Raw genomic sequence first — 22,287 nt, 5'->3', positions numbered from 1 at the left:
AAATATAGCTTTTAATCACGCTGCGGTGTGTGATTAATAAAGGCAGGCAAGTCCCTCCAGTAGCTTTGAAAATCTCAGCCTAAAAACATTACCTGTAAATTTCAAGTGAACTTTTCAGGTCAAATGTATCCCAACTTTAAAATTTGTAAAACTAAATTCTTAAAATCCTAAGACCAACAGAAACATTTCCAAAGTATTTTAAAACATTCCAGATACAATATTTCCCTCCAAAACATCACAGCATTGCACTGCCATTCTAAAACCCTGAAAGTGAAAAGTGACTAGACACTGACTATAACTAAAATGAAACTGACCAGCTATTTTCATTGTTTCGGGAAAGAAATGCAAACATTAAATAAACAAACAGTATCAAGAGTGAAAAGTAAATATATGCTACAGCAATAATATCACATTGACGTTAAAGCTGTGGTTTATGTGGGCTATGAAAGTAGGATACCATTTCTTTCTGTGCACTGTACCGTCATATTTCTAAGACCTCTGTGTGAGACAGCAACTCGTTTGTTCTCACAATCTCTGCAGACTGCTACAGAGATACAAGAGCACTGGGGATCTAAGGGGACTTTAATTCTGGTCTTTCTTGTTGCTGTTGCTCCATAATATAAAATAAAAGTGATTTCAGATGGCAAATACATGGTGGCTCTGTGTGAAAGGAAAAAAACACAATGAGATTTGCAGCAATAGAGGGAACAGCTCTGCAAAGCAATAGAACTCAGAGAAAATGACAAAGCCACAAAGAGGTTAAAAAAGAGAAAAGAGTATTAGAAAAGCTAAAACGGCAATTTAGGGGCAAAGTGGAAGATTTCTAGTTTAATGAGAAAAGGGAAGAATGTGAATGGAAAACTATGTGCAAAGATTTGCTTAATATGTTATTAGTGAAGACAATGACAAGAAAAGTTTCATTTGGCTAACACTGGCAGGAAAGGTGACATTTGCAGCTGCTTAAAGACTTACGTTTTCCAGAGGAAATTCATGGAGTTTAAAGACTTAATAGAGATACTTCAAAAGTATTGTGTGCCAAAAACAAAGGCCTTGCAGTTTCATAGCTATATATAAACCACAAGATACTCCTGGCAGCCGAGAAGTGCCACAAAGAGAGAGGAATGAATCCCGGACCTTTTTCACTGACTGTTCTCATGTGGAGTCGCTCTACCAGCTTGAACACACACACTAGTTAAAAACAGGGATTGAGAAAAATGTTGTCTGCCTACCAGCCATCTGGAAGCAACAAATGAGGGGTGAACGGCATGAGATGCATCTGACTCTGTGAGCCACTGCTGGCTGTGAGGGGGTTTTGGGATCCTTGGCAAAAGAGTCGATGCATCCTGAGGCATGTAATATCTTTTGGACAGACTGTACAGCCCTTATGCACATTTATGAGCACTTCACCAGACCTGCAGGCCCATTGTAAACAATGGGAATAATTGAATGAGTAAGATCTCACCACGGTGAATAAGGGTCACTTATGAAATAGACATGCAGAGAGTATGTAGGTTTTCCCCAGGTGGGTATATTATCCCCAGTGATGCTCTATATTTGGGGCCAAGTTGACCTGGCATCTCATTATCTTCAACTACTGCTGCATCCTTTTAATACGTTACCAGTTCCAGACTCCCCCCTCCCCAACTTTTTGTGCAGATTTCTTTTTTAATCTCCCTAGAACAATGAAGGTGGCGTCATCGCACAGCTTCCTAGCAGTGTCACCACCTTCAACCAGACAGGACTGAAGCCTGGGGAAGAATACATCGTCAATGTGGTAGCCCTCAAGGAGCAAGCCAGGAGCCCCCCTACCTCCGACAGCATCTCCACCTGTGAGTGACTCCATCCTTTAGCCCCCAGGCATGCTCTGTCTTTCCAGACCCAGAACAGGGCATGGTCCCAGTGTTGTATAGCTGTCCTTTCACCTCCAGGTCAGCAGGTCAGATATAATTCAGTTCAGCAGAGGCTGAAGGCTGGTATCACCAAATGGTGGGGATCATTTGGGCTAAGTGAAATGAGGTGCTGGTCTCAATACAGATCCCAGCAGATGTGCGTTCATATCACAGAAAACACCACCACAGTTGGCATTAATTGGCAGTTTCAGCAGAGGACCCAAGGAATGAATAGCCCTGGAGACTGAACTCCCCTCTCACAGTTAGAGATGGTCCCACCATGGCAGGGCACATTGATGGATGGATGTGGGGTAGTTTACATTTCTGCTGCCAACGTTGTACTAGTTCCCTGGGTTACAAGAAGAATCCAGTCTCCAGGGTTTTGTTCATGCACCTTTCACCAACAATACATTCAAACAATGGGCCAAATCCCCAGCTGGTGTAAATCAGTGTAGCTCCATTGGCTTAAAACTGAAATATTTTTAACCCCTGAAAAGACGAAGGTTTGGGTTTGCTTGGAGGGTCAGGTGAGGGTTCTGAGGGTTCTTTATCGAGGGTAACTTGCAACACTGTATTTACTCTCTGCTTGATAAACTCAGAGGGCAAATTCATCCTTTGAGTAACACCATTGACTTACACCAGGGATTACTTTGGTCTACATCATTTCTGCAAGGAAAGAAATAATTAGAGACAGCTCTGGACTGGAACATCAGAACCAAATCCTCTCACTTTGAGCTTGGGGGAAAGTCAGACACATATGCAAATTCTGTGGCACAGGCCCAGTTATGCTCATAACACCTGACTGAGCTGCACAATTTCAGTCTCAAAGACAGACTAGAGACAGATGCACTTCTAAACTGAATGGTGATTTGGGTTAAACAAACGCCCTGAAATCTGGGGGCTTATCTGAACGATCTAATTCCAGCTGGGCTGCAAACTGGGTGCAGAAGCACCACAAGAACAGCCCTTCTCACAGTATTTTGATACTTCTTTTGTACCTAAACCCCTCTGAGGAAGATTCAGTGAGCTTGATAATAGCAAAGGGAAAATTAATTCCTCTCATCGTTGCATATAGCTCACGTGCTTCCATTCCTTCTCCTCTCTCCCCCACACTCCCCAGTACATCCTGGGAATTGTAGTTCCTGGGCTCAAAGCTCCAGGACTCATCTAGGAACAAATTTACAGACTGGGGTAGCTATCTGCCCCGAGATAGATACAATTCCCACCACTCCTGACCTGATGCTCGTGCAGGGAAAGCATGGAGAAACAATAACTGAGCTCAAACAAGGACCAGTTTGGGTTCTAAGTGAAGGCTCAGATCAATTATTTTTCTATCCAAGTAAATTTCCCACCTCTAATGATCTCACATTAGGCACATTTCTGAAGTTGGAGACTGAGTGTTCCCAGTTCCACAAAAGCGCTTGTACCAATGTAGTCCCCCAGCACACCCAGATAACAGGTTAAGGTCCAAATCCTGGGAGGTGCTGAGGGCTCTCAAGAACGTAAGAACAGCCATACTGGGTCAGACCAAAGGTCCATCTAGCCCACTATCTTGTCTTCCAACAGTGGCCAATGCCAGGTGCGTGCCCCAGAGGAAATGAACAGAACAGATAATCATCATTCCCAGCTTCACACTGATGGACTCAGGTCTCTTCAGAACCAATTTTTTATGATAGCCACAAGCCCATCACTTTTCCCCGCAGACAGTCAGATTAGAGTCTCCAGGTGTGTACACCAGGAACTAATTAACCCTTTCATTGTTGAGTCAAAGGTAACACTGGGCAAAGCACATATCTAAGTTCTCATTCCGAATCCTTGCAAGACAGTCAGATAGCTCCCTCCAGCCACACCATTTACAAACAGGAACACATATTTAAACAGCTCTGTGAAGGTTACATAGAGATGTGTTCTCATGAGGTTGCTAATTAGGGCTTTAATGGAGCTGGAGACTGAAGGGCTCCTAGGAAAATTATCCTAAAAAGCACAATATAATGGAGAGGTCTCTACAGTCAGCACAGGAGGGTCTTTCTAACATTAGAGGAGAATCTATCATCTTGCTGCAGATGTTAGTCTACCTGATCTCCGCAAACAAACAAACAAATCCTTTCCTATTGCTTTGTTTAGCAGGTGCTTGCATAATGTGGCTTAACAGAGACACCTACTGGTCATGACTAAATGTTTCCATTCCCCTAACTAGTGCAGCTATTGCACATAGAGCAGCCTCAAACTCACAGTGCTTTCAGTTCATAAGGGATTGTGCAAAGTAGATTAAAGATTCATAAATTTTCTGGCCAGAAGGGATCATTGCAATCATCTAGCCTGACCTCCTGCAAAACACAAGTCATAGAATTTCACCCCACGATCCTCGCCTCTAACTCAACAATGTGTGGTTCTTGATAGGCTCCAACTGCAAAGAGATGAGTTCAAGCTGCTGGATCCCAGCTTTCCCAGCATGTGGGGGTTTAAATCTGGGGGATTGGTTTGGCTTGGCCCATTATACAGAGAGGAGTCAGGCACAGAGTCTGGATCTGGATCTGGATATGACTGTTCCTAAAGCTCCAGAGATTTTTTAATCTGGAGATTTGGTTCACCATCTCTAATGCAAGCCTTTCTGTTCTGTTTTGGTTATGGGAGGGTAGAACCAGATCCGTTTGATTTTAAGTTGTAATGAACCCAAAATCTCAGTGTGAAGATCAGCTGAAACAGCCAAAACTTTTCTTGTTTTGAGCAGAAACAGGATTTTCACCCAAAGCCATTGTGCAGTCCAGGCACACCAACCCTTGAGAGACCCCAGTTGGTGGGGCTGGAACCCCTACACCTTTGCCGATGAGTTTAAACTTTCTTCACTGAAGTTTTGCCCAGCTCTGGTCACAAGGAATTCACCAGATTCGGGACAGACTGCTGTTCGGGTTACATTCCATTAACACTCCCATGTTAAATGTTCACACGGAGGCTGGTATTTTCAAAGGTGCATAAGGGAAATAGGTGCCCAGATCCCACTGAATTTCATTGAAGTTGGGGAACCTAATCCCTTAGGCAGCTTTGAAAATCCAAGCCAAAAATGCAAGCTCAGCATTTTCTGCAGTAGCAACAACAGTTTCCGCAGCTGAAAACTCGTGATTTTTTTTAGCAATTAGTCTAGCCACCTGAGCAGCAAACCATGCAGGACTTGTAGGCATTGTATTCATGCTCCAGTAATACAACACCTACAATCTTAATCCACTAAACTAATCTGGAATAAGGTTCTCTATTCTGGAATAAGAGCATCCACATCTGGAGTTAATCAGGAAGAGCTATTTCAGAATAACTGTGTGTTTAGAAATCTCTTAGACCACCCCAACACCTCAGCCCCTCTGGAGATATAGATATTCAGTATATGTTTATTAGGCAATGAAACCTGTCCAACATACAAAATGCACTTTAAAAAAATAACATTTTTGCTTTGCACTACCTAAACCCTGGTTTACAAGACCAGGGCATTTAGTACTGGTTACAGAATAGAATTTAGGCTGTCACTAGTAAAACAAGCAAGCAAGCCCCCCAGACAATATGAACCTGGATTATAGATCTCAGGTCCCCAGGTAGAAAATAAGTCTCAGAACTGGCTGTGCAGCAGGCGCTGCATGTTAATGCTGCTACAGCACATGACTAATACACCGATGCTTGACAGATTGTGTGTCACTACAATACCTACAGACAGGCGAAGCAGTTAGAATCAAACAGCATCAACCCAGAATTTGAACCCAAACTTTTCACCATGTAACTTTTTTCTTTAGCTTATTTTTTATTTCCTTGTGGTCCCTGCACTTCTGGATTTCTTCTAAGAGAGGAAGTAGAAATGTCAACACAACTTTGTGGGATTTCCAGATCAAACAGGGAGCAATGGAAATCCCAAGGGGTATTGCTTCTTTCTTGTGAGTCCGAGCGCAATTATTCCAAGATCTAGAGATCTGGCTACAATTCCTCTCTCTTTTGTAAAGGATGGGTAGAACTTCTGGGATATTGTAACTAATGTCAAGTTTTGAAAAGTTTCTTGAAAGTGCTAGTTGTTTTCTCAACTCTTCTCATATTTTCAGCACACTGGAAATCCACAGTTTATTAAAAATTGGCTGACATGTCAAAATGTAATTGTAAATGGGGAATTATCATTAAGCCTGGATGTTTCTAGAAGGGTCCTGCAGGGATCAGTTCTTGGCCCTAGGCTATTTAACATTTTTATCAAAGACCTGGAAGAAAACATAAAGTCATCACTGGTAAAGGTTACAGATGACACAAAGATAGGGGAAGTAGTAAATAATGAAGAGAAGAGGTCATTGATACAGAGCGATTTGGATCTCAAACAATATACATTTTAATATGACCAAATGTAAGGTCATACGTCTAAGAATAAATAATGCAGGCTTTACTTACAGAATGGGGGACTCTATCCTGGAAAGCAGCAACTCTGAAAAGAACTTGGTGGTGATGGTGGATAATCAGCAGAACATGAGCTTCCCATGCAATGCTGTTGGCCAAAGGGGCTAATATGATCCTTGGATGTAGAAACGGGGAATATTGATAGGAGTTAGGGAGATGATATTTTCTCTGTATTTGGCACTGGTGTGACCACTGCTGGAACACTGTCCAGTTCTTGAGTTTACAATTCAAGAAGGATGCTGATAAATTGAAGAAGGTTCAGAGAAGAGCCATGAGGATGATTAGAGGTCTAGAAAACATGCCTTATAGTGAAAGACTCCACAGGCATTGAATCTGTTTAGTTTAACAAAGAGAAGGTTAAGGGGTGACTTGATTACAGTCTATAACAGGGGTCTCAAATATGCAGCCCGCAGGCAGCCCACGTAGTTATTTGCTGTGGCCCGCCAAGCTCCCTGCCCTGAGTTATTTCCTGCGGCCGCCAAGCTCCCCTCACCCTCCCCCTTCCCCCCAGCCAGCGCACTGCGTCCCCATTCCTCTGCCTACCTCCAGGTGCTTCCCGCTGCCAAACAGCTGTTTGGCGGTGCTTAGCATGCTCCAGAAGAGAGGGGGGGAGGAGTGGGTAGTAGTGCACTCAGGGGAGGAGGCGGAGAAGAGGTGGGGATTTGGGGAAGGGTCTGGAAGAGAGGCTGGGATGGGGTGGAGTTGGGGTGGGGCTTTGGGGAAGGGGCTGGAATGGGGTGGGGACTCATGGAAGGGGTGGAGTGGGGGCAGGGCCGGTGGCAGCGGAGGGGGGGGTTGTCAGTGATGCGGCCCTTGGGCCAATGTACTAGTCCTCATGTGACCCTTGTGGTGATTTGAGTTTGAGATCCCTGGTGTATAATAACTGACATGGGGAACAGAACTCTTCAGTCTAGCAGAAAAAGGTACAACAAGATAGAATGGCTAGATGTTGAAGCTAGACAAATTCAGACTAGAAATGAGGCACAATTTTTTAACAGTGAGGGCAATTAAGATTTGGAACAACTTACTGGGAGTTGTGGTGGGCTCTCCATCTGTGGAAATTTTTAAATCAAGTTAGGATGTTTTTCTAAAAGATTTGCTTTAGTTCAGACAAGAATTGATTCAGGGAAGTTCTCTGGCCTATGCTATACAGGAGGCCAGACTAGATGATCACAATGGTCCCTTCTGGCCTTGGAATCTGTGATGAATGGCTTAATCTTCTTGGTGTAGTCCCACTCCATATGAATCTTGGCAAATGGAAGAAGGTTCCCATGAACACCCTAAACCTGAACCAAACCCAAGAATCTATTCAGATCCATCCACCCTTTAACAGACCCCTTCCCCTACATCCTATTGCTTGGCAGCCACAAACAACTCATCTAACCAGCATGGCATAGCCTATCTCTAATCCATGGACCCTGAGCTGGGATCTTGGGTCACAACTCACATTAGTTCTTTTCCTCCTGCTATTGCCTGGATACTAAGTTAAAGTGGTGATGGGCCACTTCAAATATCAGATGTAGCAAGACTGAGCCCTCTCTTTCCCCAGGGCCGGATGCCATGCAATTTACATATTTTCTGTCTGTGTTTAACTCCCACAACTAACATGCTTCTTTGGTGTCCAGTAATTGATGGGCCAACCCAAATCCTGGTGCGAGATGTCTCGGACACGGTGGCCTTCGTGGAGTGGACCCCACCCCGAGCTAAAGTAGACTACATCCTCCTGAAGTATGGCCTCATGAATGGGGAAGGGGGGAAGACCATGTTCCGACTGCAGCCTCCCCTGAGCCAGTACTCAATGCAGGCCCTGAGGCCCGGCTCACAGTATGAAGTCTCCATCTCCGGGGTCCGAGGGACCAACGAGAGCGACCCTGCTGTCACCACCTTCACAACAGGTACATAGGTTGCATTTAAAAGCCATCTGGCTAGAGTCTAGTCCACTACATGGCCAGCCATCGAGAGACTCACACAACAAACAGGTCAACTCACTGGATGACTGACTAACAGATTGACTTGAATCAGTGACGAACAGCTGAGACCCAGTTGTCCTCACAAATAGATGGATTCCCTTTCTGACAGACTTATCAGGGCCTTCTGCCTGACTGTCCCCCCCAACAGGCCAACACACTGACTGACAGACTCAGACACACTCAGCTAGCTGGCCAGTTCATGGACTGACAGACTGAGTAGGCAACAGGCTTTAATACAATGGACTGCCAGACAGACGCTGCCACACTAAACGCACTTCCTCTACTCGTAACCGGAGTAGAGCTTCTTTCCTTCAGGGTCACACCCAGTGTCTTCTCCTCTCACTAGAGCAGTGACCAGACAACGTCTCACTTCTCCACTGCCATCTGCTGCCTGTATGCACACCGCTGAACCAACATCACTGAGCTCCAGGAGACCCTGTTTTATGACAACCTTAGATATAAGCCGACTGTATTGTGACTTTCTGACTTAATGCATAATCTCTGATTCTGCATAGCATCAGGGTAAATACTTCTTGGGTGAAGGATTTTTCTACTCTGACAGATCTGTATGGTATCTCTATATGTTTCCCTCTACAGTATATACCCATCTATCAGAATTTTACAGTATATACTTGTCTCTCTTTCTATCTACAGAATCTGTTTGCCTGTCCTATTTGCAATATGTATTTGGCAGAAGAAAAAAATCCTAAGTCTGCAGTGTAATACAATGGTTTAGATTCTCAACTGATATTAATCAGTGTAGTTCTATGGAAGTCAGTGGAGCTATGCTGATTTTTGCCCAGTAAGCGTTGCATTAAGATAATGCTTTGTAAACCAGAGATATTGATTTGCTGCAAGATGCAACAAGGTACAGGAATTAATTTCCATGACTGTACATTGTGCGCCTGGATCCAGAGCTGCATTTTCCCAAAGTTCAGACCTATGTTTTAGTACAACCCCATCCCCATAGTATGTACACACATCACAAAGGCATGGGTTTCAATTATTATAGCGATAGTAGCCAGCCCCGGAAGTTCAAAGAACATTCAGATCTTCAGATTAGTCTGAGCCCATAACCAAGATTTGCAAAAATGGAAATTAGACTCCTAAATCCATATTTAAGAACCTAAATAAGTTGCCTGATTTTTCAAAAGCACTAAGCTACTAGAAGCTCAGTACTTTAGAAAATCAGGACACTTCTTTGGATGCCTAAAGAAGGAGTTAGGAGCCTAACTTTAGGTACCCATTTTTTGAAAAAAATTGCCCCATCTATGGTTATTCAAATTGAGAGAGAGGAGATGGGGGGTGCCACCTGAGACAATCTGCCATCAAGCAACTGTAAGTGACACAGTTAAAAATGTGGTTATCTTATTTTGATACTTTATATGAATACTCTAACCAGTCAGTAAAACTTTAATTAATGCTAAGCCTGTGGATGGCTAACAGGTTTAATTTACCGTGCCATAAAGGAGAAGCTAGAGAGCATATTTCAGTGCTATTTTATGGTTTATAAATTACCTGTCATATATATTATCAGTGGACGCCAGTGCTTCTATAACAGTAACTGCAGTGTCTCTACTGTATATATTTAGAATGAGATATACAGTGCTATCAATTTGCTGAATTTGGCTTTCCTTGTATTATCTCTATGAGTTGTTATGATCAAAAAATCCCTCCAAAAACAAATGAAGAAAAATATATAGTTAGATGGGATCTACTGAGTATAATTTTATCTGTGAACCAAAAAGGAGTTATACTCCGGATATAAAATGGCCAAATCCTGCCCTCAGCTATACCTGTGTAATCCTGTTGATCAGAGTAGGGTTGCATGAGTGTAAATAAGGGCAGAATTTGGTACAATATGTACAGTAATATGTAGCAGTGCTAAAAAACAAGGCATGCTATCAAGACGGGATTTACTGCATACGAGTCTGTGATAAGGCATGAGATCTTGCGGCTAAAGCACTCAGGAGAAGTCCTGGATTCAAATCTTGGCTCTGCCATAGACTTCTGGTCTTACTGTGCCTCGGTTTTCCCATCTGTAAAATGGGAATAATAATAATAATTCCTTATCTCCATTGAGGTATTGGGTGGATTCAATTTCAACATGCTTTTTTTTTTTAAAAAAAAACCAGCAAGGGTAATTCATCATTGGAACAATTTATTAAGAGACTTGGTGCATTCGCCATCACCTGAAATCTTTCAATCAAAATTGGGCGTCTTTTTACAAAAGAGATGCTCTACTGTCCATCTCCATTCACTGGCCTGTGCTATGCAGGAGGCCAGACTAGATGATCACAATAGAGCCTTCTGACCTTAAAATCTATTAATTAATGTAAGGGGCTGAGCTACCACAGACAGCACAGCAAGTGCAACTCCATGCAGGTTAGATCGTGGTTAGTGTCTGGGGTGGTAGAATACCATGGTCTCACAATAACACAGCTTGGATTCCTTGCCAACACATGAAAGCATTTCCTCAACTGCAGATAAGGGCAATTCTGGTAGATTAAACTGCATTTGTTTTCTTATCTTGTATAGAGATCGATGCACCCAAGAACCTCCGGGTGGGCTTGCGAACGTTGGCCAGCCTGGCACTGGAGTGGGACAACAGTGAGGCGGAGGTGCAGAACTATAGGGTGGTGTACAGCACACTAGCAGGCGAGCAGTACCACGAGGTGCTGGTGCCGCGGAACGCTGGCCTGACAACCCGGGCCACTCTCACAGGTAAATCCCTCTGTGGACATGCCAGGATCTACGTGGATGTTGGGCAGCCTCTTCTTCTCCATACACTGGGCCCCATTCAGGAGACCAGGGAGGGAGACCAAGCCCATGCAACATACAGCCTCTTCCATCCCACTCCCTATGTACTGAGATCCTCTTGGGACAACTTGGGCCTGATTCGCCCATCACTGACTTCAGTGGAGTTTCCTGACTGACACTGGTGAGACTTAGGGTATATCTACACAGCAGTCAGGAAGTGTGTTACAGCACCTGTAGACATACCCGAACTAGCTTTGATCTAGCAAGCGTGGCTAAAAATAGCAGTGAAGCCAAACCTCTGCCAAGGCTTGCTCTGCACACAAAACCATGCACTATCCGTGGTACCCTCCTGCATCTCTGACATCTATCTAGCGCAGGAGTGGGCAAACTTTTTGGCCCAAGGGCCACATCTGGGCGAGGAAATTGCATGCAGGGCCATGAATGTAGGGCTGGGGCAGGGAGTTGGGGTGCGGGAGGGAGTACGGGGTATGGAAGGGGGTGCGGTGTGCAGGAAGGGGCTCAGGGCAAGGGGTTGGGGCAGAGGAGGAGTGTAGGGTGCATGAGGGGGCTCAGAAAAGGGGGCTGGGGTACAGGGAAGGATGCATGGTGCAGCAGGGGGCTCAGGGCAGGGGGTTAGGGTGCAGGAGAGATACGGGGTGCAGCAGGGGGCTTGGGTGCAGGAGGGGTGTGGAGTGCAGCAGGGGGTTGGGGTGCAGGCAGGGGGCTCAGGGCAGGTATTTGAGGTGCAGTTTGCAGGAGGAGTTTGGGCTCTGGCGTGGCGCCACTTACCAGTTCCGTGGTGACAGCAGCGTGCACCGGGGCCAGGGCAGGCTCCCTACTTGCCTGCCCTGGCCCCGGCCCCCTGCTGCTCCCAGAAGTGGCCAGCACCACATCCCTGAGGCCCTGAGGGAGAGGGGCAGAGGGCTCTGTGCATTGCCCTTGCCCGTGGGTACCTCCCCCGAAGCTCCCATTGGCCGGGAACGGGGAACTGTGGCCAACGGGAGCTTCGGGGGAGGTACCCACAGGCAAGAACAGCACACGGAGCCCTCTGTCCCCCCAGGGGCTGCAGGGACATGGCGCCGGCCGCTTCTGGGAGCGGCGCAGGGCCCGCGGCACCATGAGGGTGGCAATCCCATGGGCCAGATCCAAAGCCCTGAGGGGCCGGATCGAGACCATGCACTGTAGTTTGCCCACCCGTGATCTAGCAAATACCCCAGTTGTCTGGCACTTGTCTAGCTGGAACCCCCATGTGTCTGTGGCATCTGGTTCTGGCAAACCGAGTGATTTTTTGGGAAAGCCCAGGTCATACTCTGCTCGGTTGGAAAGTTGCAAACCCAGCAGAATTAATCACAAAAAAGACTGCAGGGCCAGAAAGCAATTAGAACAGTGAGTGTGACAATGGAGTGTGTGAAAACTACAATATTAGATGTCATTTTTGCTGCATTTCATGAGGGGAACTGCCTTGAGAAGCAGAATTTGATTAGAGGGAGACATCACAGACTCATGAAACCAGGGTCTGGCTTAACTTACCTGCCAGCTTTCCTCAGAGACTTTACTACTTTTGAAGACCAGCAGTGAAAGGTAAGTACTGCAAATGGGCCAAATTCTGTTGTCAATTACATTGGTGTAAATCTGATGTTACTTCCTTGACATGAATATCATCCACCCCATGGAGTCACTCTGGATTTACCTTTATGTAATTTAGAGCAGAATCTGTTACTGAAATAGTTCACTGACAGCAGTTGCCAAGTAAAGCCAACTAAAGCAAACACAATAAAGGGGTTTCCTGGGCATGCATTTGTGGAGATGAGACATGCTGAAGAACTGTGACAGGCTTAAAGAGAACAGGCTGGTGGTGTCAAATGTTCTCTCCGGAGAGCCCCAGAAACTGAAAACTAGACTAGACAAAAATCTTAGCTCAGTCTATTGTAGGGAATAACAACACTTCCTCCCCACACCCTTCAGTCTGTCTTGTTGGTTTGGATTGCTAGCGCTTTGAGGCAGGAAATGGCTTGTCAATGTGTCTGTGCAGCACCTAGCATAATGAGCCTCTGATCTCAGCTGGAGCACCTAGGTGTTCCCACAATGCAAATATTTATAATGGTAAAAATCATGAGACACAAGCTGACACTAGAGGATGAGTCTGGATGAAGAATCTATTTTCTGTCTGTGATTTCGAGACAGGAATTATGGACAGTGAAGAGAGGCAAGCACAAAAAGTCCATTACCTCAGCAGCTGAAGAGATTGCAAAACTCCCATTGACTTGGGTGGAACCAGGATCTCACCCTAGGGCTATTTCATTTGTCTGATTCCTTTGTAAATTCTTTACAAGTGCTTTCCGTGTTGTTGCCATGGTGAGTCTACTCCTTATACTAAAGGGATGCTATCAAAGTCATTTAGGCCCCAAATTCTACATGGAGTTGGGGCCTGATTCATAGCCCATTGGAATCATTGGGAGCCTTTCTGGGGTTTGGATCAGAGCCATACTGAGGACAATGTTGGTGACCGATAGAGTCAACTGAAAGGGTTATATAGAGAGTAAAGGGTCTGAGTACCTTAGAGTCTCCCTTTAGTTTCTCCATGTAAAGAAATTCCATCTGGAATTCTGCAGGGTATGACATTTCCCCAGGTTTAGCTGGCACCCTTTGTTCTTGCCATTAATATCAGCACCGGAAGTTTCATAACAACTGGTCTTTCTGTTCCCCTCAGAAACGTGTTTCCTTCCACAAGGTCACCTGTTAATCCACTCTTTCCCATGAATCCCGACCTAGTGTCTCTAGTTGAGATGGCCCAGAGCTGAAACAACTGGATCTGTATTCAAATCTCCCTTCAAACCCAAAGGGGTTCAGATCTGGGGTCTTGGGTCAGGTCTCTTGCCTCTCCAAAGAAGACATCCAGATCTTTGAAAGGCCCTGGTTAGCATGTCCCCCATACTGATGATCTTCTTTACACATTGCAGAGGCCAGAATTAACATCATATTGCTACGGTATCTATACCATTACCAACCTCCTATACAGTGTTAAGAGATTTCACTCTGGATCATGTTAAGAATGTGTTCCTAGATAGCTCCAGTATTGTAGCTATGTCAGTCCCAGGATAGTCAAGAGAGAAGGAGGGTAAGGTTATGTCTTTGATTGGACCAACTTCTATTGTTGAAAGAGACAAGCCTCCGAGCTTACACAGAGTGTTTCTTTGGGTCTGGGAAACAGAGCTCTGTGCAAGCTCGGAAGCTTGTCTCTCTCACCAATAGCAGCTGGTCCAATCAAAGATATTATCCCACCCACCTTGTGTCCCTAGGGAGCACTGTCCTTTAGCACTTTCTGTAATGATTCTTTCCCCTTGCTCTTTAGTTACTCTTCCTTTACATGTCTCAACTCCAGAGAGTTGGAAGCTGACTCGCTGTAAGTGACTCATTTTTATATAAAGTCTTTCTTCCATCATCATCATATTCCAACTCTCATGAAAAGCCCCAGGGTACCGTATAAGGAAAACAAATACAGTGTAATTATAGCACAGTAAAACACTGCTCTGTTATAACAGAAATCACTTCAGTTGACAGAGAGGAATCACTTTGCCAATCACTGAAGTCTGGCAGCTCTTTAACAGCACAGCCACACTGCCCCTCTCCCCCTCCCCCCCGCTGGGGGAAGGAAAGGAAGGGAAGATGACTAGCAGTATCTACAAAAAGAAAAGGAGTACTTGTGGCACCTTAGAGACTAACAAATTTATTAGAGCATAAGCTTTCGTGAGCTACAGCTCACGAAAGCTTATGCTCTAATAAATTTGTTAGTCTCTAAGGTGCCACAAGTACTCCTTTTCTTTTTGCGAATACAGACTAACATGGCTGCTACTCTGAAACCTAGCAGTATCCACTTTACCTTCTGCTGACCTCATAGTTTATTAGCCAAACTGTAAGCTGAGCAGGTCTCCCGAACTAATGTCCCTACTTTTGCAATGAGCGCCGTAACATCTGTAATGATCACAGCTGGGTAGGCCATGGGGGTCACACACCACCCAAATGGTAGCACATGCACCAGCACAGGACTCTTAACACCATGACTGAGCACTGCACCCCTGCTGACTCCAGGGGATATGTGGCTTCTGCTGAATATCTAACCCCACTTCCTCAGCATCACAGGTTACCCTAGAGAGCTCCCAGCCAAATAACGGCCAAGGCTAACCCTGCTTCTCTCACCCCCCCCCCCCGAGGGATTGAGTCAGAGAGGAGCAGATGGCGGAGAGCGTGAAGGGAAGAAGTTCTGCTGCAGCAAAGAGCTCTGTGTAGGTGGCCTTGCATTCATGCCTCCAGGCACTCAGACGGAGCAGGAGAGAACCATGCTGCTGGCCCTGTCAATGTGCAACTCTTCCTTGTTTTGTGGGGGATGCAGAGGGAGAGAACTGGATCAGGTTTTGAACTGCTAGTAACAACATTTGCCTTCAGCTACCCCATCACCCTGCCCAGCCCCTGGGATACCAACACCCACTACAGCTGCAGATCTAGCCAGGATTCAGCACACCATGAGCAGAGGGCAGTAGGATGGCCTCTGGAGGAGCAGCCATGATGCAGCTATTTGGATGGGGCTGTAATGTTTCCACTGGTTACCTGGAAAACAGAGTTATCTTCATTACTCTCTGGAAAGAGCTGTGTTTGAGTTTATCCAGTACATTGCTGGATGCTGCAGTGAATAAAGAATGGTATATTCACACAAAGGGAACCAAATTCCCCAATGCAATCAGCCCTAGATGGCCTGACACCTGGCTAAAGAATATTTCAGGCTCTCCCCCTAACCCTCCATCTCTTTCCCTTCCCAAGTTCCCCTCCTGTCTCTCTTTTCCTGCAGCCTGTTGGTTTCCATTTCCTTCCCCCTGGGTAGAGTACGGGACCTGTCTGCTGGCCATTTGGCCTCTTCTTGCAGCACATGATTTTGAGAGGGGATCACAGCACATGGGGTCTTCTGGCCAGATGGCTTCTTCCTGCAGCTGAATTCCAGCCAGCATCATGGTGCCCCCTGAAATGCAGCCTCTGGGTCAGCCCACACTTAAAGCCAGCCCAATGACCCAGGATATCTCCTAATCTAATGACCTTTGCTTTTGACCTAAGTCTTAGCTACTGCCCATCCCCACATCTGGATACTGATATACGAGTGCCATATGTGCCAAGGTGCCCAATGATTTCACAGTCCAGCTGCTTTTCTTGGGCTAGGGGAGAGCCTGGTGTGTGGAATAGCATTGCCACCAAGTGGCCGGTTTAGTGAACTAGCTCATGCCCATCTTCTATAACACCCGCGGAAAACCAGGTCTTTCCCACAATGGGCCCCATGTAATTGTCTCATGAGGGTGCCTGCCAGCTTTGCTCCATTTGAAGGTGAAAGTAGGGCTTCTTAGGTGCTATCCCTGTACCCAAGCCTGGGATCTGAAAGTCAAGCTGTGTCCTTCCTTTCTAGCACTACCTCATAGTAATCGAGGTTCTGCAAATGGAACTTAAGTTAACCATTCTGTTGATGATAAATGATTCAGAACATACTCCGGCTCCCTCTCCTATAGCTTTATTAGCTGCCAGTGCTGGCAGCAATGAAAATTAATAGATGCTTTGGGAAAGATCCTCAGCTGGTGTAAACTGGTGTAACTCCATTGGACTCTCTTTACATCAGCCAAAGATCTGGCCCAGACAGAACTGTGGAGTAGAAAGGACTGAAGACCACTTTTGTGACCCTGGCAAATGAGCAGAGTAGGTACTGGAATTAAACATTTTAGTGAGACACTAGTCTTTTTTCAAAATCAGAAGTTGTTGTGGAGAATTTTTTAATTTTAATTTTCCAGGGTCTTTTCCCCCATGAAATCGAAAAATACCCATTGTCTTTTTTTATTTGGTCCTTCTCCGCTGATCCTTTAGCCTCTCCCTTCCTTGCCTCAGTCTCTTTTCCTTCCCCTTTGCAGTGGCAAAAAATGGAAACGGGGAGGTGGAAGAGCAAATGAAAAATTTCAAACCTGAACATTTTGCAAAAAAAGTCCAGTAACTGAAAACACAGTTTCTTTTGAAAACTGGCAAAACAAAAATAACCTTGACGGTTATTCTTAATATTTGGCCAACTTCCTCCCTGTCTTTTGGCCAGCTCTAGTGAGGAGATTGGTGTGGAACTGCTGTCCATAACCCATTCTCGTACACAATGACAAACGGGCCTTGGAGGATTCCGTATCCTGAATACAAAAGGAAGGAGCCGGGTGAGAAGATATTACTCATCTCTGTTTGGGAAAGCAGCACTCAGGTGCTGCACAGATTCAGTAGCTGGTCTGTGCTGCATCTCTGTGCTACACAGAAGAGTGAAATGTGTTTCCTTTAATTCCATTGGCGAGGACGTTCAGCCCTAATGGGGGATATATTTTTAGTGTTTGTTTTGTCTGTCTCTCTTAGAATGAAACTGGCTGCCTCCACTGCTTGTCTTCTTGCACAGATATAGCCTGGTAGTGGGGACCCTGCAACCTTAAAGTTTCAGCATGGTTTATGGGGTGCTGGCTCTCCGATGCCTCTTCAGAACTCATAGCAACCCTTGAAATTCAGAACCCTGGGAGTGGCAGAAGTTTCCGTTTATTATTTCACTTTTTTAAAAAAATCTTTCATGTGCATCCGCACTTCCTGGATCATACCTGGACAGGAAAAGGCCATCTCCTAGTATTTCCAGGATGAAGTAGCAGGAAGTACTGGAAATCTCACAAGATGGACAGATTGCCAGGCCAGTTTTGCAGACCCAAGTGGTTTGGAGAGTATGGTGCGGGCAGTATCTGAATTCAGGCGTGTTACTTATCCAAACCTCTGATCCTTTTGCAGCACTGGCCCTGGCATTTACATAGCCCTGGGGGGGGGTGTCTCCTTTTTCTGTACACACAGATAGGGGCAAAGAGGGTGGGTAGGAGTCATGGGCTCAGCACTCCAAAGGCTGGGTGGAAAATCAGGAGACTGCCATTATGTATAGCTCACACAGGAATTGGTGCTCTAATCAATGTGGGGGATGTGGGATTGGGGTGGGGAGTGAAGGAACGTTTTGGCAGCTGTTAAAAGGGTAGGTAAGGGTTGGGTTCTCCTGTGTATAATTTTGCCGAGAGGGAATGTGCACAGAATGGGATCTCTGGAGTGGCCACATGCCCTGTTCACCCCTCACTAATTACGCAGTGCCTAATTGGAGCTGGTGAAGGATTAGCAACTCAGCTTCACTGTCCTTGTGCCACTGGCCAGAGAAAAGAATTAAGTACTTTGTAATCCAATTACATGTGTTACCATGAGGACTCTGAGTACTTACTGAGAGCCTGAGAGAAGGCCACACCACCTGCCCTGACCTCCCTGCTGCCCTAGGCCTTAATGGTGACCGGACCATGCTCTCTTTCTTGATCAAGGTGGGACCACATGGAGACGTAGCAATGGAACAGATCCCTGCAAGCACTACGGGCCAAATTTTCCAAGCAGCTTTGAGATGTATTTCCAAGTGCTCAGCACCCACAATTGGGGCCAGATTTTCAACAGGGCTCAGCACCTATCAGCCCCAATTATGACTCTTACTTTGATGCCTAAATTATCGTTATTACTTGGATTAGAGTAGCATTTACAATCCCCAGCTGAGATCAGGGCTCCACTGTGTTCGGTGCTGCACAAATGCGTCGTGAGAGAGACAGAGCGTACAACCTAACTAGACAAGACAGGTAAAGGGTGGCAGGGAAAACAGAGTCCCAAAGAGATGATTTGACTTGAAGGCCACCTAGCAGTTCAGTGGCAGAGAATACAACCTATGTTCCCTGCCTCTTAGTCCACAGAAGGACAGGGAGGGGTCAGAGATTGTCCCCTAGGGGCTCCCACACGCTGCTGGGTCACATTTTGGCAATGCTGCTTCTGTGGAAATGAGTTTTGCTTGGCTGCTGTTTTTTTACAGCTTTTATCTAACTTGATGGGAAAGATCAATAATGGCCAGGCAGCAGAGAAATAAACCCAACAGAAACCAAAAGGAAGTGACAGACAAACCCATGAGATATTCCAACTAGATAAAACAGTGATCTGCAATTGGTGCCCAGGAAATTAGCTAGATTTCCATCTCCTGAGTCAGAAATCACAGGTTGTGCTGACCACAGTCTAGGACCTGTTTGTTTCAGCTCTCAGAGCAAAAGACTGTTCCTTCATTAATTATCGACCATTTCATCTACACCTCAAAAATAAGAAAAACACAGTTGACAATGTTAGATGTCAAATAATTTTGGTAACAAATAAAGCTAGCTTATCATTTCCATCTCTCTCTGGCTGAGTCTCTCGCTCTGAATTTCTGTCTTTTTACAGGCAACTACAGCAGGTCTCAATAGTTACTTTTAAAACATTGCCTTGTCTTTGTTAGAATAATCCAATTTCCCCAGCCAACAATGTATGCAGTGCTCCCAAAAGAGCCAACCACTTCAGCTCAAAACAAGATACAATTTACATGGGCATTTATTGACCTCTAAGAATATTACTTAGCGCTTCTGTAGTGCTCTCCATTTTCAAAGCAGGGTCTAAAATATTAACTCAGTGCTAGTCTACACAAACATTTAGTTCATGGCAAGCTGGGGCATGAATCTACCCTGTACTCACTGGTCATGTGGACCCTGCTGCCACGCACTAACAGTACCTTAGCATGTTTTGATGTACCCCGTTTTGAAAAAGGAGTAGATTAGAATGAGTGCATCAGACCCTTAGTGCGTGACAGGCTAGGGCTGGGTAGATTTACATCCCAGCTAGCTGCAAGCCCTAAAATCATGCTGACAACACTCTTGTAAGGTATAAAAGTGTTACTCCCCCAATATTACAGATAGACACAACTCCAGATTTTGCACTGAACAGCATGCTATGTTCTAAGCTAGAGGCATATCCTTGTCATAGGGCAACCGAGCAGTCTTGGAGAAATTGGGACATCTCTAACAGTAGCAAAGCAAAATAAAATTTTGTGGTGATAGGTGCTACAGGAGTGATCTCTATAGGTACATATATAAATAGCTAATAGATAAGGCACCAGTAGATGGTGATCAAGAATACATAGCATGATTCCACTTCCTGGCCTTTGAAAGGCCATCAGAAATAGTTATGCACAGTCAATGGCTTCCTCGGACACCTGTGCACATGAACTCTCACAATAGGAAGCTGTTTTCTGAGGTCCTGTTCAATTTCTCCTAAGATTTCCCTAAGTTGCTTCACTTTAGAGACATCTCGGAAGGAGGCACCTGATACCCCAGAAAATAATTCAGCACTACAAATAGTTTTATTGGAAAATTTTAAGCAGCAACATTAGCTCCTAGATACCATAAATACTGTGCCCTTTATAAGCACTTAGACACCAACAGGAGAACGTGGAGTTGCTGTGACAAGGTTGATAGTGAAGAGAGAATGTCAAGGGGTGAGGCAAAGCAAAGGAAATACAATCTTGTGGTTGGTAATACACACACACTCATGCACACACACAGAAGCATAACCTGTCTTTCTTTGTATCTACTGGCAGATCTGGTGCCAGGAACCGAATATGGAATTGGGATATCGGCCGTCATGGACAGCAAGCAGAGCGTCCCAGCCACCATGAACGCGAGGACTGGTGAGTTCCATGTGCTATCAGATCACAGACCTATAAACAGGCAAAATAAAACACACAGCATGTTACTCACTGGCATCATTCTTAAAGCACAGCACTGCTTCCTTTAAACCACGCCCAGCCTTAGCCTGTGCAGAGCCAGGGAGAGCCAGTGCAGCCTCTGCTATAGGATCCTGCCACAGGCTGTGTCTACACTACAGCTTATGTCGCCATAACTTATGTCTCTCAAGGGTGTGAATAAACCAGCCCCCCTGAGCGACGTAGGTGCCAATGTAGACTATGCTATGTCAGTGGGAGGGCTTCTCCTCAGTGGTGCTGGAACACTTTTAGTAGCAGGGGTGCCGAAAGCCAGCCCCTTTACCCCTGTCGACGACCCCACCCCCACCCCTGAGCTGAGACCAGGAGCAAGGCTATGGGAGAAGGGGACCCGGACAGGGGTAAGAGGGCCGAGGCTGGGAGAGGGCTCAGGCCCAGCAGCCGGGACCCTGCATTTGGGGCCAGGAGCGGAGCCCTGGGCATAGGGTGGCAGCCAGGACCCCACATGCAGGGCCAGGAGCACATCCTCAGGGGTGGGGCTGGGATCCCACATAAAACCTGGGGGTGCTGCAGCACCCCCCATACCCCTAGTTCCCGCGCCTACACTTCTCCTGCCAACACAGCTACTGCCACTCACAGGGGCTGGAGTAGTTAAGCTGATGGGAGAGCTCTCTCCTGTCGGCTTAGAGTGGCTACATTAGAGAGCTGGCAGCTTCGCAGTTGTGGTTTGCATTATAATGTACCTCAGTGGTTCTCAACCAGGGGTACACATACCCCCTGCGGGGGTACTCAAAGGTATTCCCGGGCATACATCAACTCATCTAAATATTTGTCTAGTTTTACAAAAAGTTACATAAAAAGCCACAGCGAAGTCAGTACAAACTAAAATGTCATACAGACAATGAGATGTTTATACTGCTCGACATACTATACACTGAAATGTAAGTACAATATTTATATTCCAATAGGTTTATTTTAAAATGACATGGTAAAAATGAGAAAGTCAGCAATTTTTCAGTAATAGGGTGCTGTGACACTTTTGTATTTTCATGTCTGATTTTGTCAGCAAGTCGTTTTTAAGTGGGGTGACACTGGGGGTATGAGAGACAAATCAGACTCCTGAAAGGGGTACAGTCATCTGGAAAGGTTGAGAGCCACTGATTTACCTCATAATCGTCTCCTCCCACAGAGCTTGACAGCCCTCGGAACCTCGTGGTGACAGCCTCCACGGAAACATCTATCTCCCTGGCCTGGACCCAGGCAAAGGGCCCCATCGACCATTACCGCATCACCTTCACTCCAGCTTCTGGGATGGCCTCCGAGGTGACTGCACCCAAGGACAAGTCTGAGCTAACACTCTCAGACCTGGATCCCGGTACAGAATATACCATCTCAGTCATTGCCGAGAGAGGCCGTCAGCAGAGCCTGGAGTCCACAGTGGATGCATTCACAGGTAGGGAAGGGCCAGGGCAAACTCTGCCAGGGCTCAGATTGGTGCAACTTGCTGGCACATCTCCTGACCTGACTTCTTATGCTCCCGAATCTCAACATTTTGTTTGAAAAAAAAAAAGTCTCTAGCCATTATGGCTGCAAATGTGAGCTGAGCATAACTGATGCAGAG

General features: G+C 45.8%; 1 protein-coding gene across 2 annotated transcripts in view; it reads left to right on the top strand.

The window, feature by feature from the left end:
• The window catches only part of TNR (tenascin R), a 268,795-nt gene that overhangs the window by 218,446 nt on the left and 28,062 nt on the right, over positions 1-22,287 (top strand). For both annotated transcript variants that reach the window (XM_038412865.2, XM_043520549.1), the window contains 5 exons: positions 1,679-1,829; positions 7,931-8,200; positions 10,814-10,999; positions 20,544-20,633; positions 21,856-22,119. In XM_038412865.2, the coding sequence (XP_038268793.1) occupies positions 1,679-1,829; positions 7,931-8,200; positions 10,814-10,999; positions 20,544-20,633; positions 21,856-22,119 (961 nt within the window). The remainder of the gene's footprint in view (positions 1-1,678; positions 1,830-7,930; positions 8,201-10,813; positions 11,000-20,543; positions 20,634-21,855; positions 22,120-22,287) is intronic.

This window comes from Dermochelys coriacea, chromosome 8 (assembly GCF_009764565.3).
Source record: "Dermochelys coriacea isolate rDerCor1 chromosome 8, rDerCor1.pri.v4, whole genome shotgun sequence".
In the NCBI taxonomy this organism is placed as follows: Eukaryota; Metazoa; Chordata; order Testudines; family Dermochelyidae; genus Dermochelys; species Dermochelys coriacea.
Note: the sequence above shows the minus strand (reverse complement) of the source record. Positions and strands in the feature narration are given on the sequence as shown.